The 18516-nt window shown below is 44.3% G+C and overlaps 1 protein-coding gene across 1 annotated transcript in view; it reads left to right on the top strand.

The window, feature by feature from the left end:
- LRRC36 (leucine rich repeat containing 36) overlaps positions 1–16937 on the top strand; it is a 45534-nt gene extending 28597 nt beyond the window's left edge. Inside the window, exons 10-14 of the mRNA XM_065416836.1 lie at positions 2166–2331; positions 6481–6605; positions 8649–8763; positions 13915–14029; positions 16739–16937. Coding sequence (XP_065272908.1) covers positions 2166–2331; positions 6481–6605; positions 8649–8763; positions 13915–14029; positions 16739–16937 — 720 coding nt within the window. The remainder of the gene's footprint in view (positions 1–2165; positions 2332–6480; positions 6606–8648; positions 8764–13914; positions 14030–16738) is intronic.
- Positions 16938–18516: the final 1579 nt, after the last annotated feature.

Genomic DNA, 18516 nt, shown 5'->3' with positions numbered 1-18516 from the left:
CCACAAATATACTGGGAACTAAACGGTTCTTTTGTCTAGCAGAGAAAGGCAGAACAAGAACCAGTGGTTGGAAGCTGAAGCCAGACTCACTCAAGTTAGAAATTAGGCACAAATTTTTAGCATTGAGGGTGGTTAACTGTTGGAACAAACTTCCAAGGGAGATGGTCAACTCTCCATCTCTCAATGTCTCAGATACAAACTGGAGGCCGTTGTGGAAGATCTGCTTTAGCCAAACCTAAGTTATTGGGCTCAATATGGGATAGCTTGGTGAAATGTAATGGTCTGTGATATGCAGGAGGCCAGACCAGATGATCTAGTGGTCCCTCCTGGCCTTAAAACTCTAGGAATCAGAACACCACAAGCAGGGACTTTATGCCAACATTGTACGCTAGTCCTGATTCCCATTGTATGCATTTTGTGAATTCCTGAGGATCTAGTTTTGGCCGGTGTCTACTCTCTTGTGTCTTCTTAGTTCCATATACCTCAACACTGGGACTAATTTGCCACTGCATTATACCAGTTTTACTCATAATTCCATGGAAGCCAATGGAATTATCCCAGCAGGTCACACTGCTATGATGCAGTGGAGAATGTGCCCCATGGTAAATTTTCTGAGGTTCTAAGAGAACAGGCTGGGAATTCCTCAATATCTCAGGTATCAGAGGGGTAGCCGTGTTAGTCTGAATCTGTAAAAAGCAACAGAGGGTCCTGTGGCACCTTTAAGACTAACAGAAGTATTGGGAGCATAAGCTTTCGTGGGTAAGAACCTCACTTCTTCAGATGCTCCCAATACTTCTGTTAGTCTTAAAGGTGCCACAGGACCCTCTGTCAATATCTCAGGGCTCTTGAAAGGAAACATAAAACCATTGTTTATAAAGCATGTAGATGACACAAATATTGCTTGGGTGATCATTAATGATAATTAGCGATGAGCAATCTGGGTCACTTGGTAAACTGGGCACAGCCAAACCTATGTTTTAATATGGCCAAACACAAGGTCAGACAGGTAGGGACAAAGGTAGGTCACACTTGCAGGTTGGGAGACTGTGTCCTGGAACGCAGTGACTCTGAAAAGGATTTAAGGGTCATGGCTGGTGGAAACCAACTGTACGTGAACTCCCACTGCGATGCTGTAAGAGGGCTAATGCAGTTCTTTGATGTATAAAGAGAGAAATATCGAGTAGGAAGATTATATTAGCTCTGTAAGAAGCCTTAGTGAGACCTTTACTGGAAAACTGTGTGAAATTCTGACTTCATTTAAGTATATGGCAAAACTACTATTGACTTCAGTGGAGCCAGGATTTTACACCCCGTGTCCAGTTCTAGTGTCCACATTTTAAAAGGGATGTTGAAAAATTGGAAAGGGCTTAGAAGAACCAAGAGATTGATTCAAATACTGGAAATGAGAGATTTACGGAGCTCAGTCTATTTAGCTTATGAAAAAGATTAGGAGGCTACTTGATTATGATCTGTAAATTCCTAAATGGGAAGAAAAATAGTAGAGACCCCTTGTTAATCAAGCAGAAACCAAGGGCTGGAAGTTGAAGCAAGACAAATTCAACTTGGAAATAGACACTAATTTTGAACAAGTGTAATTAACCATTGGAACAGCTTCCCAAGGAATGTGTTGGATTGTCCAGCACTTGAAGTCTTTAAATCTAGATCAGATGTCTTTCTAAAACATATGCTCTTCAGATGATGAATTAATTACAGTGTGAAATTCTCTAGCTTGCATTATACAGGAGGAGAAGTTACATGGTTCCAGTAGTCTCTTTTGGTATCTCTCTTAGTACCCATCTTACTTGTAGTACCTCTGTGCAGCATACGACTTCAAAGGGGTTTTATGTCCTTAATACAAAGAGAGGAAAATTTCTCTTTTCTTTACGTTTTTAAAGCCCTATGTGATTTATTTAGATTGTATGTATCTTTATGTACACGTGGCCTTTACAAAATGAACCTCATGCAATTGTGCATGTAAGTTCAGGTGCCCCACGTTTACATTCTCACACAAATCAGGTATCTCCCTGTGCACCTGGCCAGTTCTGTGCCAGTTGGAAATATGCATGCACAAACACCTGGTTTATGCACATAAGTTAGGTGCTTGCAAATCTATTGCATAATTTATCTGGAAAAATAAACAGTTGGTTTTGCCTTTTTCTCCTTAGTCTGTCCCCAATGATCTGAGCAATGATACGAGTTTCACAGAAAGTCAAAGTCCCAAAAGGACTGAGAAAGCATCACATATTGCTGTTGTCCTACAGCAGCTCCTGGAGCTGGTAGATCGTTACTGGGATGGAGCTGGGTCCCTCCTCCTCAACAAGAATTTTCTTGGTAAGCTATTTCATTTGAATTTGAATGAATAGTCTAAGTCTGTTTTTGTCTCTCCTGTACCGATCCTCCCAGGCGACCTGAAATGCTTTGGCTTAAACATCAAACTGCATTCTCCCAATTGGCATTTGCGGATGGGAAGTTATTCTAACTCTTTGTCATTTGGATTTCACTTGGTGCAATTTCTGGCTCAAAGGGTAACTTTTCCTGTAGTCCCTTCCTGTTACAAAGTGGTAGCTCCCCATCCTGGAGAATTCTCTTAAGATGTGATAATGTTTCATATATTGCTGAGCAGTAAGTAATGTTTTCTGTGACTCTGAGGTGTGGTTTTCCTTACAATTGCTGCACAGTATATGCTGTGCAGGTGTAGTGCATAATAGAAGTGCAAGTCAAGAAAAGCTGCAGTTCACAAAAGGAGCTAACAACCACTTTAGGCACCTAAATCCCAGAATCAGGCCCCATGGGGATTCACAAAACTGCTGCTCAACTGCCCCCAAGCCCTGTAGGCTCCTAAAATAATCACTCAGCACCTATATTTTTGCAGTAAGAGTTCCCTAGGTGCCTACGTTTTTACCTCTGTGCACTCACACTGCAGCCACCTGCCAGACATCTGGAAGCCTAAGCCCCAGTATGATGCATGAGCTGGGGGAAGAGAGGGATTCTTCTACCTAACTCGCTTGCAGAGCCTGATCTGGTAAGCGTGCTCAGACCTCACCTACCGGACTGGGCTCTGTGATGGGGTGCACTCCCCACACTGGTTCGGAGAGGGCCCAATCAGCCAACTGAGCAGCAAAAGAGGGCGATATAGGCTGAGTGGAGAACCTTGGTTAGAGGGAAGCTCACCTGAGTAGAGGTGGGCTGGGCTAGTATGAACCCAGGAAGCTGGCAGCAGCAAAGGCTGCTGAGAGGAAGTTTGCAATCACCCACTGTTTAGTAGAGAGGGAAGGAGGGAACCCAGCGAAAGAGTAGGACCCTGGGGGCCTGGCCCAGCCCAGAGGGAAGGCTGTACCCCGAAGAGAGCAGCATGGGAAAGAGAGCCTGTGGGACACAGGATAGGAAGCAGCCCAGGGAGTAAGCAGCAAGGTTGGGGACTGAACAGACCTTGGCTGTGAGTCGTGTAGAGGGCAGGCCTGGATTTCCCTACCTGCCACGGGGGAAGTGGCATCATGGGTTAGTGAAAGGGAAGACTGCTGGTGAGAAGGGACTTTGATACACACCCCAGAAGGAGAAATTGCACGGGGAGCTGGCCAAAGTGCCAAGTCATGAAGAAGCAGCAGCAGCTCCTGGAGTGAGAGAAAGTTTGGAGACCAAGAGAGATGGCATGCAAATGCAGTGAGGGATCTTGGCCACACAGAGCCAGGCCTGCTGACAGAAATTCCGGGCCCCAGGACCAGGGCCAGAGCCGTCTCTATGGGGGCAGGGCCCAGGGCAGAAATGACAAATCTGTCACTTCCAGGACTGCCTGCGCTGGCCAGTCGCGCCAGCCCATGGAGCCCCGCAAAGCGTGGGGCCCAGAGCAGTTGCGTGTGCCTAGGAGCCCTGCGGCCTGCCTGGGCGATTTAAAAGGCAATTTAAAAGGGCCTGGGGCTGGCGGCAGCGGACAGGAGCCCCCAGGCCCTATTAAATTGCCTGGGCCCCTGGGCAATTGTCCCCTTTGCCCCCTCCGTCGGCAGGCCAGGAGGAGGTGCCATCTTGCAGTGAGTAGAGTACCCCGTCACAGGCTCCTATACGTGAACTCACACAAAGCAGCTGGTGGAGAAGGTCCTACCTTAATGTTTAGGGTACTCACCTGGGATGTGGGAGAGCCCGGTTCAAGTCCCCCCTCTGCTTAAGAGGGAGCGGGGATTTGAACAGCAATCTGCCACCTCTCATGTGAGCGCCCTCACCACAGGGCTGTAGGATACTCCAAGAGGGGGACTTCCTCACTAGAGTTCTGACACTGGATCCTAGTTCCTCCACCTCCCCAGAGGGTGCTCTGATCACCAGGCTATAGGGTCATGGTCATGCTCTGTTTCTCTGGCCCAATGATCCTTTCATTATTTATCCAGCGTGGAACAGATTCAGCATTGTGCCGGAGAGAAAGAGAGAACAGGTGAGCATGAGAATAACCCTGTAGCTTGGTGGGTAAAGAACTCATGTGAGAAGTGGGACACCCAGGATTCAGTCCCCCTGCTCCAATGACTTTTTAAATTATGTATCCAGAGTGGAACAGCTTCAACAGGGAACTAACTCCAGCGCAGAAAATCCCATGGCCCAGTGGCTCGGGCAGTCACCTGAGACATGACAGATCCATGTTCAAATCCTTTCTCCCTCTCAGGAAGAGGTGAGACTGGAGCTAGGGGGTCTCCCATGTTCCAGAAGAGTACCTTAACCACTAGGCTAAAAGTTATGCAGGAGCACCTGCACCCCAGCTTCTTGCTAGAACCATGTAAGCACCTAATGCCAAGAGAGGGTTCACACCTGACAATCCCAGGCAGAGAGAGGCACCTCCCTGCAGCCTAGATTTAGGTACCTATCTCTGTGAGGGGCAGAGCTTAGCACAGAACCCTTGGCATCTCACACTGGCTATTTTAGACAAGGAGTTGCCTAGCACACTGGCTTTTGTGAATCCTATTCTCAGGCATCTGTGTCTCCCCATTCATTGTATAGGGAACCTGGGTGCGGAACTCAGGCTTTGGGAATCCCAGTGATTTTCCAGGCACCTAAAAATAAGGTGTGACGATGCTCAGAATCACCCTTCTTAAGCTCCTCTGTGAATCTAATCCTTAGGGACTGTCAGGGTTCCCGCCCCACTCTGAACTCTAGGGTACAGATGTGGGGACCCACATGAAAGACCCCCCCTAAGCTTATTTCTACCAGTTTAGGTTAAAAACTTCCCCAAGGCACAAATTCTTCCTTGTCCTTGGACGGTATTGCTGCCACCACCAAGTGAGTTAGACAAAGATTCAGGAAAAGGACCACTTGGAGTTCCTGTTTCCCCAAAATATCCCCCCCAAGCCTCTTCAACCCCTTTCCTGGGGAGGCTGGAGAATAATATACCAACCAAATAGGTAAACAAGGTGAGCACAGACCAGACCCGTGGGTTTTTAGGACCCATCAGATTCTTAAACGCAGAACTTTATTATAAAGAAAACAGTAAAAGAAGCACCTCTGTAAAATCAGGCTGGAAGGTAATTTTACAGGGTAATAAGATTTAAAACACAGAGGATTCCCCTCTAGGCAAAACTGCAAAGTTACAAAAAACAGGAATAAACCTCCCTCTTAGCATAGGGACAGTTCACAAGCTAAAACAGAAGATAACTGAACGCATTTCCTTGCTATTACTTACAATTTGTAATCTTAGATGCTTATTTCAGATATGGCTTTAGGAGATGTATTTTCCCTGCCCTGGTCTCTCTCTGTCCCGGAGAGAGCAACAAAAGAGACAAAACAAAAACCTTGCCCCACAGATTTGAAAGTATCTTCTCCCCTTATTGGTCCTTTTGGTCAGGTGCCAACCAGGTTATTTGAGCTTCTTAACCCTTACAGGTAAAGGAGGGATTTTATGCTACCCTTAGCTGTATGTTCATGACAGGTACCAACCAGTATGTCAGAGCCAAACTGTCCAACATTTTAGAATTTATGCCTTTTCTACAGCTGTGATACTGTCAAATGTCCAGGTGTATTGATACTTAGAGCTGGTCAGGAATTTCTCAACTAAGCATTTTTCTATCACAAAATTGCCATTTTGTTAATGTTTGGAGGGAAAATGTTTCTAATTTGTCAAAATGGGACATTGACATTTTCTAAATGAAAAAGTTCCAGGTTTTGGTTCAAAATGATTTTTGGTTTCAAAATACTATAAACTAAGTACATTTCAAAATTTAAATAAAAAAGATTTTCAAACAAAAATGGTTGAAGTCTAAATAAACTGATTTGAAATTATTTAAACAAACAGGAACTGATTTATTTCTGGGGGAGATTTTCAGTCTGAAAATTTTTGAGATTGACTTTTCATCCTGATTCAAGGCCGGACATTTTTTCAAAATCTTGAAAGTTTCCCCATATGGGAAAAACCATTTCCCACCTAATGCTATTGATACTGTCACTAAACATGAAACCAATGTTCTATTTTTCAGACTCTGCTTTTCCAACCCATTTGTTTTTCTATAGCTCCAGCCCAAGATTTGCTTTTGTATCTTATGGCCTCTACCCCTCCACAGAAGGATGTTCACCTACCAGGTGGGGATAGCCCATCAGTCTTAGCTGGAAATGCTCCCAGACTTCAGAGGACCCAGGTGAAGTATGCTGAGCCGTTTGACAGAGCAAACATGGCTTTGGTAGGTGTTTTCCTTCCCTTCCCATGCCTGTCTCATATGGAAACAAGGAGATGAACTTTTCAATAAGGAAAACTTCCTTGTAACATAAAAATCCAAAACTGATAATCAGTACAGCTCATTACAAAGAGGTATAAATGACACACAAATTGTCTTTTTGTCTGCATTCAAGTGGGATTTGTATTCCTTGAGTCCCACAGTACTGTAGATCAGACTAGACCTCCTGGGAAGTGTCAGTACAGTGGAAGTGTCAAATGTGAGCACATTTTTACTGACAATGCCTTGTGAGAGAAGGATCTATCTTGGATGTGCCTCTGGTGGTTCGAGAGTTATGGTCTTGCATTTGATTTGCAATGTCATTTGTTTGTTAAAGGGACATTGTCAGGGAAAAGATGTATATTAAAAATCATCCCTGATCTAAGTCACTAATACCATTTCAGGGGTCAAATTTTCAAAGGCACAAAAGCAGCGAGGCACTCAGCTCCCCCTAAAAGTCATTAAGCTTTCAGCTCCCATCTGCCTTTCATGCCCAGGAAAATCTTCCTCCAGATTATTAAAAATGAAAGAATTAAAAATAATAATTTATCATGTATGTGGTTTGCTTAGTTTTTGCGCTTCATGCAGTGTGACCAGTGAAACAGACTAGTCACTTTTACCTTTGTAGCCAGATGGTTTCATTTTCTGCTTCTTTTGCAGCAGTGCACTAATGACAGTAATAGCCATCACTTTACATATCAGTTTTCATCTTCAGAGCAGTCTACAAACATCAGTCCAGACCTCATCCCTTTGAGCAAGTTAACACCCTGTTACAGAAGGAGAAACTGGGGCAGAGAGGTTTTGTGACTGGCCCAAAGCACAGGGTAAATCAGGGACAGGGCCCATGCTCAGGCTGAGAGACCACACTGTCTTGCAATGCTGCAGTGTTCAGGTTGCAGACACTGCAGGGGAAATGTTTATATCCAAAGTTAAAACCTGTTTTCAATTAAATCCTTTAAACAACGTATAGAAAACATTTCAGTTTAAATCCAGTTCCTGACAAAACTTTGAACTATCTGCCAGTGTCCCTTAAGTGCCTTTTGTATTTTATTGGTTTTTAAAGTATTTATTTGGAAATGGCAGAACTCCCCCACACTCTGTTAATGGCTGAGAGCGCCATTTTCCTTTAAGAACGCATTTCAGCCGAGTCTTTAAAAGGCTAGGTGTACTGGCTTTGGGGAAGAGCACAGCCGCACTGCCCCCATTTGCATTCATCACTGCACAAAGGGCCTGATATAATGACCATCAAAACCAATGGAAAGACTCCTATTGGCTTTGACAACGAGGAGTCCTCGTGGCACCTTAGAGACTAACATTTATTTGGGCATAAGCTTTCGTGGGCTAGAACTTACGTCATCAGATGCGTGGAGTGGAAAATATAGTAGGCAGGTATAAATATACAGTTGATGTCACTCAAGTAATCTTAACGAGGAGTACTTGTGGCACCTTAGAGACTAAAACATTTATTTGGGCATAAGCTTTTGTGGACTAAAACCCACTTCATCAGCTGCATGGGGGGTCAGTGCTAACGAGGCCAATTCAGTCAAAATGGATGTGGCCCATTCCTAACGGTTGACAAGAAGGGGTGAGTATCAATAGAGGGAAAATTACTTTTTGTAGTGACCCAGCCACTCCCAGTCTTTATTCAGGCCTAATTTGATGGTGTCAAGTTTGCAAATTAATTCCAGACTTAAAAGTGGCCATTCTTCAACAAAAAAACCCTTCAAAAACAGACTCCAACGAGAAACTGCAGAACTGGAATTAAGCTTATGCCCAAATAAATTTGTTAGTCTCTAAGGTGCCACAAGTACTCCTCGTTTTTGCTGATACAGACTAACACGGCTACTCCTCTGAAACCTATTGGCTTTGGTGGACATTGGATCAGACTGTAGGAAAATATTTAATTTCTCTTAACATGTTTTGATTTTTCAACCGTTTTTGTTTTGTCAAATTCCGGACTGTGTGAAGCAGCAGCAAGCCAAGGGGCAGGAGGAGAGCCATGGGTCATCTTCCCAGTTACAGGAAGTGGACTACACTGCTGCTTCTAATTATTGCTTCAGTGGGACTCACTCACTCACTTACGGTAGGTTCACAAGGCTTGGTTTTGGCTTATTATATGGAATAGGATTGTGTCTGAATTATTCTTTTCTCCTTGCCAGTAAGTGCTGTTATTGCAGCTCTGAAGAATTAGAAATAAGTCCCAGTGTTTGTTTAGATGCTGCTCAACACTAATACCCTGAGAAATGAAGGATCTGTTTTCAGCCAGAAAGGCTGTACCATCTAATTAGTGGTGTTGTGATGGTTGTCGGGGTGCCCAGGACTGTGAGTCACTGTTACCTCCCTGCCTCTAGCCTGAGGGAGTCTTGCTTGTGGTAACTGGGTGTTAACTTTCAGCCACTCACGCGTTCTCCCCTGGGCTATGCCAACCCTGGCTATGCCAGCCCTGGCTTCATCTTGCAGGTTAACAAGAGGGGCACTCCAGTCCCCGAGTCCTCTTGAAACATCCCCCTCTGATAACCAGCCCCTGCCAGAGGCTACTCATAGAAATCCCAGATCTTCTGCTCCCAAAGGAGTAGCTTACTAATTTTACCTTAAATCACTGCTCCTGTCTACCACACAGCACTTGTAATAAAACAAGAAAAAGGTGGAACTCCTTGCCAGAGGATGTTGTGAAGGCCAAGACCATAACAGGGTTAAAAAAAGAACTAGATGAATTCATGGAGGATAGGTCCATCAATGGCTATTAGCCAGAATGGGCAGGAATGGTGTCCCTAGCCTCTGTTTGCCAGAAGCTGGGAATGAGCGACAGGGGATGGATCACTTGATGATTCCCTGTTCTGTTCATTCCCTCTGGGGCACCTGACATTGGGCACTGTCAGAAGACAGGATACTGGGCTAGATGGACCTTTGGTCTGACCCAGTAGGGCCATTCTTATGTTCTTTATTTAAGAAGGAATAGAGATTCAGCTATAAACAAGAGTGTGATAGAAACAAATAAACAAACGTAAAACATGAACTAGGGGCTACACTTATTTATGAGTTAGGAAAGGTACCTATTAAGTAGGTTCTTCTTTGAGTGATTGCACATGTCCATTCCACTGTAGGTGTTTGTGCACTGGAGTGCACAGTTGGCAGAGAGTTTTTACCCTTAGCAGTATCTGTTGGGACAGCCTGAGCACCCTCTGCTGTTGCACATCGCGCAGGTATAAAGGGCCGAGCTGCCCCAGGCCCTCCTCAGTTTCTTCCTACCTCCTGTGATAGTTGTTGGAGCGCCCTATCCTTGCTTCTGCAAGTCTCTCTCAATACCCGTATATGATTCCCGTCTATAGTTAGTTAAAAAAAGAACCCGGGCGGCCCGGCCTGGACCCAGCCACAGCGGCCTGGCCCAGCCCAGCCCTGTCACAGGGTGCCCCTTCCCAAACCCAACCCCAGCCCAGACCTGTTGCAGCCGAGGCACCCCACCCTGAACCGAGCCCCGGCCGGACCTGCAGGGGCCAGGCGCCTATCCTGTGGCCCCAGCCCCAGAGCTGCCGTGGCGGGAAGAGGCGCCTCCCCACCCCCCGCCCCAGGTGCTGCTGCAGGGAGAGAGAGCTGCGGGGAGAGAGAGCTGCAGGGAGTCCTCTCTTCCCGCCATAGTCCCGGAGCACCCTCCTGCACCCCAAACCCCTCATCCACGGCCCCACCCCGGAGCCTGCACCCCAGCCGGAGTCCTCACACCCCTGCCCCCCAACCCTCTGCCCCAGCCCTGAGCCCCTCATCCCTGGCCCCACCCCAGAGCACACACCCCCCGCCGGAGCCCTCACACCCCTGCACCCTAACCCTCTGCCCCAGCCCTGAGCCCCCTCCCACACTCCGAACCCCTCGGCCCCACCACATTAATTTTGTTATGTGCACCAATATGGAGGTGATGTGTCACACCACCTCCATATTGGTGCACATAACAAAATTCATTCTGCACATGTGTGGGAAAAATTAGGTGGGAACACTGATAATGAGTCTTGATAAGTTAAGAGCTTTATGTAGATACCTTACATGTTGCATCTTATGAACAAATACCCTACAAGACCTCTGTTCGGTCTAGTGAGTTTCTCAGGTCTGAGGGACTGTCACAGGCATCTAACGTGATTTAGTGCATACAAATATTACCACTGCACAACTAATGAAGCATTATGCTGATGACCAGCTGTGTCACATGTGCCCCTTCTGGGGCACATCAGAGGATTGGGCAACCAGAACAAGATTGCTATAAATGTAGGGATCAGGAAACACATTAGAACAATACCACCAGAGGACAGACACTCTGAGAACCCTAGGACCTCCCTAATTCCTGTCAGGACTAAGTGAAGGAATACCTTTCCACATATCAGATAGCTTTGACCTGTCTCTATCCCACAGAGGATAATGCACCAGACGGCAGTGGGATTAAGCTTAAACTCATGCTCCCCAACATGAGATCAGTGGCCAGTAATACTGGTAGTAGCCACAATCTCATCTCAGGCAGATTCATAGATGAAGGCTAGAAGGGTCTGACCATCCAATCTGACCTTCTGAAGCAGGCCCTAGAATTCTACCCAGTGATTCCTACTTCTAACCCAACAATTTGTGGTTGAACCACAGCATACATTGTAGAAAAACATGCAGTCTTGACTTAGACTTCAAATGATGGAGAATTTACTACATCCCTTGGTACTCTGTTCCAATGATTAATTACCCTTGCTGTTAAATTTGTCTTATTTACAATTTGACCTTCACTGACTTCAACTTCCAGCCGTTGGATCTTGTTCTGCCTGTCTGCTAGACTACAGAGTCCTCTAATATCAGAAAGTCTTCTTTTGTAGGTACTTACAACTCATCATTAAATCACCTCTTCTCTTTAATAAGCGAAATAGATTTAACCCCTCTAGCCTCTTGCTGTAAGGCATGTTTTCCAGACTTCGAACCGTTCCTATAGTTCTTCTCTGAGCTCTCTGCACTTTTTCACAATATACAACATCCTTTTAGAAGTGTGAAAACCTGAACTGGACACACTATCCAGTAATGGCCTTACCGATGTCATTTATAGAGGTGATGCCACAACCGTGCTCCTGCTAAGTATTTGCCAGTTAATATATCCAAATATTCTGCTAGCCCTTTTTTAAGCACAGTATCACACTTAACCAGCTAAACATAAACTTCATCTATATTGACCCCTAAATTAATTTCAGGGTCACTGCTTTCTAGCATACAGTCACCCATTCTGTGGCCTACATTTTTTGTTCCTAGATGTAGGATCTTGAACTTGGCCATATTAAAATTCATTTATCAACACAATTATTCTTAACAGTTGGACTTTAAATCCTGTCAAAGTATATCGAGTTCATTTAATAAGATCTATTTTACATGAACCCATGATGAGGGGTATTAATTGTATTTCCACCCTTTAACTCTTTAGTGATAGAGTATTGTCGTCAATTGCCTTGCGTGTTTGTGTGTGCTTTCCGTGTGCTTTCCCAGCTCTGCGCAGATAGCTGGTTCAGCAGATCTTGATAGTACTACCCAGCGTGGTTAAGTGCTGGGGGCTGGAATATTGTTGCCTTGGTAGCACTGTACAGGCTGCTCAGTGCTTCTGTCCTTGAAATTCAATGTTATTAGCAGATATCGCAGCCTGCTGAACTAACGCTGCACTGTCACTCAAAGACAGACCACAGGCACGGTTCAGTGACACAGGCACTCGGCCAGGTTTATTGCCATCAAGACACAGGCCTAGGGCCCTGGCTCGGTGGTTACAGGTACGCTAACACATGAGTGCCCTGTGTCAAGGAACGGCTCAGTCAGCAGCTGGACTTTCTGCTGCCACCTCAGCTGAACAAAGAATCAAGACAAAGTACCCCAACATTTATAGGCTAAAAAAAACCTAACGTACACAACTTACACATTTCATGGCATTTGTTTGTTACCTCCCCTTGTTCCTGATATCTTGGACAAAACATCCCTCTTTATTATGTTGTCAACCTCTCTTATCTTGTACTAGTTTGGGATGTATCTGTACTAGCTGGAATATATTTACACAAATATCTAGTGCCTACTATGCTAGCAACAGCTTTGCCAAGTTCATGTACCGGACAGTGAACTTGTAAGCATCTGCTTTACTACAGGGCCTGACTTTGGTTGTGGAATTTGATAACACCAAAGATTTGGCTGAGCCCAGAGCTTGCAACGAGCAGATTATGCTGTGGGGCTCCTCTTTGAATGTAGGCAATTCCTTAACAGACAAACCATAAAATGGCCCTAGCAGTTGCTCCTGAAATAATGCACCTAGAATCTAGATCAAATTACTCATAAAATATGGAACTACAGAACTGACTCCTCCTCGGGAGGGATCATAGATTATTTTTCAGTTTGTTTAAAATAGAATCTAGGAACTTTGGTGAAAATCCCCTTAGAAACGTGAATTAGAATAATAAAATAAAAGAACAGGCTGAGGTTCTGCATTCAATTTAATGGCAGTTCTCTGTCTGTAACACAGTTTTTGAACGTCACAGCCAGCTGAGTAGAACTATACTGATTTTGGTGAAAATCGGAAAACCAGAAAGGGAAAAAATGGGAGACATACGGAGTCCCTTTCCTCTGTGCAGCAGAACCACGGCTTCAGGCACCTCTGTAATTACCTGGAGATCAAAGAACTGGTTAACACTTTCCAGGATAACAATACCTCATCTCATCTCTGCCCATCTTCCCAATAGACTTTAACGGGTTGATATTTTGAATGACTTATCACCAGACAGAAAGAGGACAAATGGGGAGGGTGGAAGGAAAGAATGGGACGTGCACACTGAGCCCCTGGCAGGGGGCAGAGTGGGAAACCCTGGGCCTGGCGGAGGACGGGGGGGGGAGCACACAGAACCCTGTCATGGGTGGAAAGAATGTGGGACCCCGGTATGAGGGATACACGTAGACTCTAGCATGGACGGGAAGAATGGGAGACAGTGGCATGATGGAGAGGGAAGCACGTGGGACACATGGAGCTTGTGAGTTGGAGTGGCAAGATGCAAGGAGCCCCTGGTTTGTTCCATGAGTTTGACCTACAGAAGCTACAAAATGTGCAACCCTGTAGTAGTAGTAATAATTACCAGTAGTTCATTCTACTCAGAGATTCTGTCATTGCTATTAATCATGTTAATTACGTATTTTAAAATGCATTTTCAGGCATACCGCTCTGTAGTTTGCTGACCCCAACTCACTGTAATTCTTTTAGATGAGTTGCTACATAAGAACGAGCAGCTGAGCGTCCAAGTAGAGTACTTAACTCTGGAATTAAAACAACATAAGAAACTGCAGGAGACTGTGCATCTTCTGCAGGAGAGTCAGAGGTATGATGAACGGTATGATGTAGAAGCTCTACACACATGGAGGCCAGGGCTACAGTAAGCAATTAGGTCGGTATGACTACGTTGCTCAGGGGTGTGAAAAATCCACACCCCTGAGCGCCTCAGTTAAACTGACCTACCCACTGGTGTAGACAGAGAGAAGCCCTCCCGTTGCCATAGCTACCAGCTCTCAGGGAGGTGGAGTACCAATGCTGATAGGAGAAGCCCTCCCATCGGCGTCGATATTGTCTTCACTGAAACTACAGTATAGACCTGCCTAGAGACTTTTTGCAGAAAGTCTCATTTTCAAATGTCCTGGTCACACACACAGCTCTCACTGAAGTCAGTGAGAACAAAGTATGCTCCACACCTCTGAAAATCAGGCTACACATAAGTGCATTGGGGGGTGGGGGGGAAATAGTTCTGACTCGTTAAATCAAATTGGGTTTTAGGCTCATCTCCTTTTCTAAAAATGGGATCTACCTAGATTACGGTGACTCGCACTGTGTCACTATATTGTCTCCACTGTATATTTGTAGAAACATGATTGACTTACTCATAGGGTGGGGTGAGCTACTATAATTTTCATTATAAGCCCGGTTTTTAATCAAAAGTGAAATTTCAAGCAGATTGATTTTAGAAGCATGAACTTTTAAACAGCGGAGGATTTTTCACAGAGGTTCAGGCAAATCTCACAAAGCATTTGATGATCTCACTTACACATTTTCCAAAATGTCTTGAACTAAAAATCCAAATATGTTTTGACCTTGGTAAAGACTTTGATTAGTTCAGGGGGAAAGTATCTGTGTGTTCAAAGCAGTTTCCTCATGTATCTAAAGCCTGCATGGAGTTCCGAACTCCTCATGGCCCCAGGCACACTTCACAAGCTCAGCCCAGTATCACCGGTGTGTTTGCAGAGCTCATACGTTTGTCAGGGACTCCTGACGGTGAGCAGTTCTTAAATACCTTAATAGGCCAAAGCCACACTTCGTTAAGTAGGTTCTAATTCTAAATTGGTTAAATGAATGAATACTGTAGTTTTCTTAAAATACAAACATATTAGCCTGGAAAAAAAATCAAAATTAAGATTACATAAAAAAAAATCAGCTAAACTTTAAAAGTAAGGAACTTTACAGTTGATGTCACTCAAGTAATCTTAACGAGGAGTACTTGTGGCACCTTAGAGACTAAAACATTTATTTGGGCATAAGCTTTTGTGGACTAAAACCCACTTCATCAGCTGCATGGAGTGGAAAATACGGTAGGAAGATATATATACACACAGTACATGAAAAGATGGGAGTTGCCTTACCAAGTGGGGGGTCAGTTTTAATGAGACAATTCAATTAAAGTGGGCTATTATCAACAGGAGGAAAAAAATCACTTTTGTAGTGGTAATCAGGGTGGCCCATTTCAAACAGTTGACAAGAAGGTGTGAGTAACAGTAGGGGGAAATTAGCATGGGGAAATTAGTTTTTAGTTTTTGTAGTGACCCATACAACTCTGATCTTGTACAACAGCTCATAGAACAACCAAAAACCCAGAGACAATCCTGCGTTCATATTATGGACATATAAAATAGCATACTTATTCATTGTAACAGTGACTCTGAAAACTGAGAAGCAATCTAATTAGACACTGGCTATGTACACGCTACAGCTTAGGTGAGTATAAATTATGTCACTCAGGGGTGTGAATAAGCCACCCCCCCGAGTGACGTAAATTACACCGACCTAAGTGCTTGTGTGGACAGCACTATGTTGGTAGGAGAGCTTCTCCCGCTGACGTAGCTACCGCCACTCGTTGGGGGTGGATTAATTAAGTCAATGGGAGAGCTCTCTCCCATCAGCTTCAAGTGTCTGCACTAGCAGCAGTACAATGGTACAACCCTACACTGTAGTGTTGCCATAGCCTAATGTAGTCGATCGACATTTCTCTAGCATTTTCACCACATTGCACCAATCTAAATTGGTACTACAAACTACTCCTTCCTTCTTTGAAACCATAGTCAGTCACTGGAAGAAGACAGGCTGTTCCTTACTGAACCCTAAAATGACCATAATAGAGGTTGTGTTATGCTAGGAAACTCTCAGACATGTAGCTACCATGTGTAATGATCAGAACAAACAAACAAACAAAAAAGAGGTAGCTTGCATGCATCAGCATGTGGTGACAGATCATACTAGCATATCATAGATACATATGTACAAAACCAAAGGCACACATTCCAGAGCGGTTCTCGATGGCACAGGAAAATTGCTCTGATATGGAAGTAGTGGATTTAATATATTCACAGGTCTGAACAGACCACTTTTGTGAATCTAGTCCCATGTGTTCTAATGGGTGGTTAATCAATTGCCCATCAGGTCAGTAGGTTTCTTATTATCATCTACAGTACAACTCTTTCTACTGATGTGCTTGTAGCTGTCCATAACACATTACTTATGCCTGTAACAGGTTTATAACATCAATCATTTTAGCCCCTTATAAACTATTTATAAATGGAACCTTAAGTGTAATTGCTATTATAATTGGTTTGAAATACAGAAGCATGAACTACACACTTCATTTTAACTTTTCGTTTGCTATGAATTTGAAGAAATGGAAATTAGTATCTCATTTCAGGGAATACATTCCACATCTTAGCAGAGTTCATTCAGATGAATGCATGCTTATGCATCATTTTAACCACCTCTTCGCCATCTTGCCCAGGTCTTTAGTGTCCACAAACAACTTCCTGCTGCAACAGCTGAATAAAGAGCACAATCCTAATTCAGTAAAAACAACGCTTTCTTCTGAGAAATTCACCATTCGTGAGAGATCGCCTCCCTTAGAAAGAACTCCTCCTGTATCAGCACATGGCTATAGTCAGTATGGTAATGCAGAGCAATTAAGCAATTCTCCTCTCTAAAGGAAACATGGAGTCACTTCACATATTTAATGTTATATGGATTATGTTCTTTTCCATTTAAGTACAATATGAGATGTCAAACTGTATTTAAATGTGTCTGTCTACTTTTACTGAAGTGAATTCACTATGTCATTCTAATCTTACCTTGCATTAGCATCTTAAGCACCACTTGGTGTTAGCATTCTTATGTTTTTCTGTCTTTATTGATTTACCAAAAAAATACAGAAGGCTCCTTATAATAAAACGGTAGTCTGCAGTCTTGCCATCCCAAGGAGGTATGATCTTCGCAGATACTACAGAGCATACAGAGTCACACTTCAGGAAGTATTGGTGATTCAGTAGTGGATTCAATTTCCTCTGAAATGGTACTGAATCAGTGTCCCGTGCTAGGTGGCTGTTTGGGTGGAGATCCAATATTTGATATAAAGTGTAAAATCAAGGTTATGTCCCATGGCATTTTTTGCAAGAATTTGGAGTGACCTGGTGAAATTTTATTTGGGATGATAATCTGCAGATAATTATTCCCTCTGCAATTTCAGTTTAATACAGAATAATTTTTCTCCCCCTATCCTAAATTGTCCTGTAGTGTTGCTGTTTGCTGCTAACAGCTGTCATGTTCTACCCTAGAGATGGTTGCATTTCAGCTATGGGATGGCGATTCCAGTGTATGTTCACTGAGAAAGATTTAGCGAGTTAAGGTTGCCCGGTGGTATCATGTGCTCTTCCACAACATCCAGTTCAATACAACTCAAACTGCTGAAAACCAGGAAATAAAGAATTAAGGTAATTCAGCCTTTAACGCCTGAAAGGTGGACACCAATGCAACCTTAACTCTGTCCCCCTGGAGCTGGCACTAGCCTATAGGAGTTATCTGCATGCATTCTAGCTGCATTCACTGTGTTACGTGTAGCTGTACTGAATGCTGGAGGGATTGGTTGGGGCAGCTTAGCAGAACTGTGATTATGATCTGAGGTGATTATGATCACCTCTGAGTGATGAAAAGCAATGGGTATATGTGTACCCTGAGGGAGGCAGTTTGCCTCATATCAGCACTCAATTGTGTAGTTGTGCCTGTAGCGATACTGAGGGGGATTGTGGGCAGTGAGGTGGGATGTGGGAGTACGGTGTGGCTGTTATGGGGAGAAATAAAAGTGCTGTGTTATAGGAACCCTGTATGCTAATGTGAAAGGAGAGATGCAGGAGAGATGGGGATGTTTTATGGAGTAGGCTCAGTGTCTGAGTGTAGGGCAGGTGCAGGTAGTGCTCTGAACAGGAACCTCAGCTGCATGCAAGTTTTGCCTTTGACTGTGTCCTACAGTGGGCATATGCCCTATTGAATGCACATGCTGCACTATCTACAAAGGTAGCAGATGTGTAACCCTTCTGCCAGCTGGTATTGGCAGTAACAAAGGCTGGGTTCAATATCTAGGGATTCCTCTTAATTACAAAACAAAACCCATTTGAGCCCCATGGCACCTCCCTCAAGGAGCCCGGAACCATAAGCCACTGTGTTACCTCTCTGCCTCAGTAAGAGAATTTTGCTGGATCTTAAACCGTGCGCCAGCTCCCTGCCACACCA

This window comes from Emys orbicularis, chromosome 14 (genome assembly GCF_028017835.1).
Source record: "Emys orbicularis isolate rEmyOrb1 chromosome 14, rEmyOrb1.hap1, whole genome shotgun sequence".
Lineage (NCBI taxonomy): Eukaryota > Metazoa > Chordata > Testudines > Emydidae > Emys > Emys orbicularis.
This window is presented reverse-complemented; position numbering and strand designations above follow the sequence as displayed.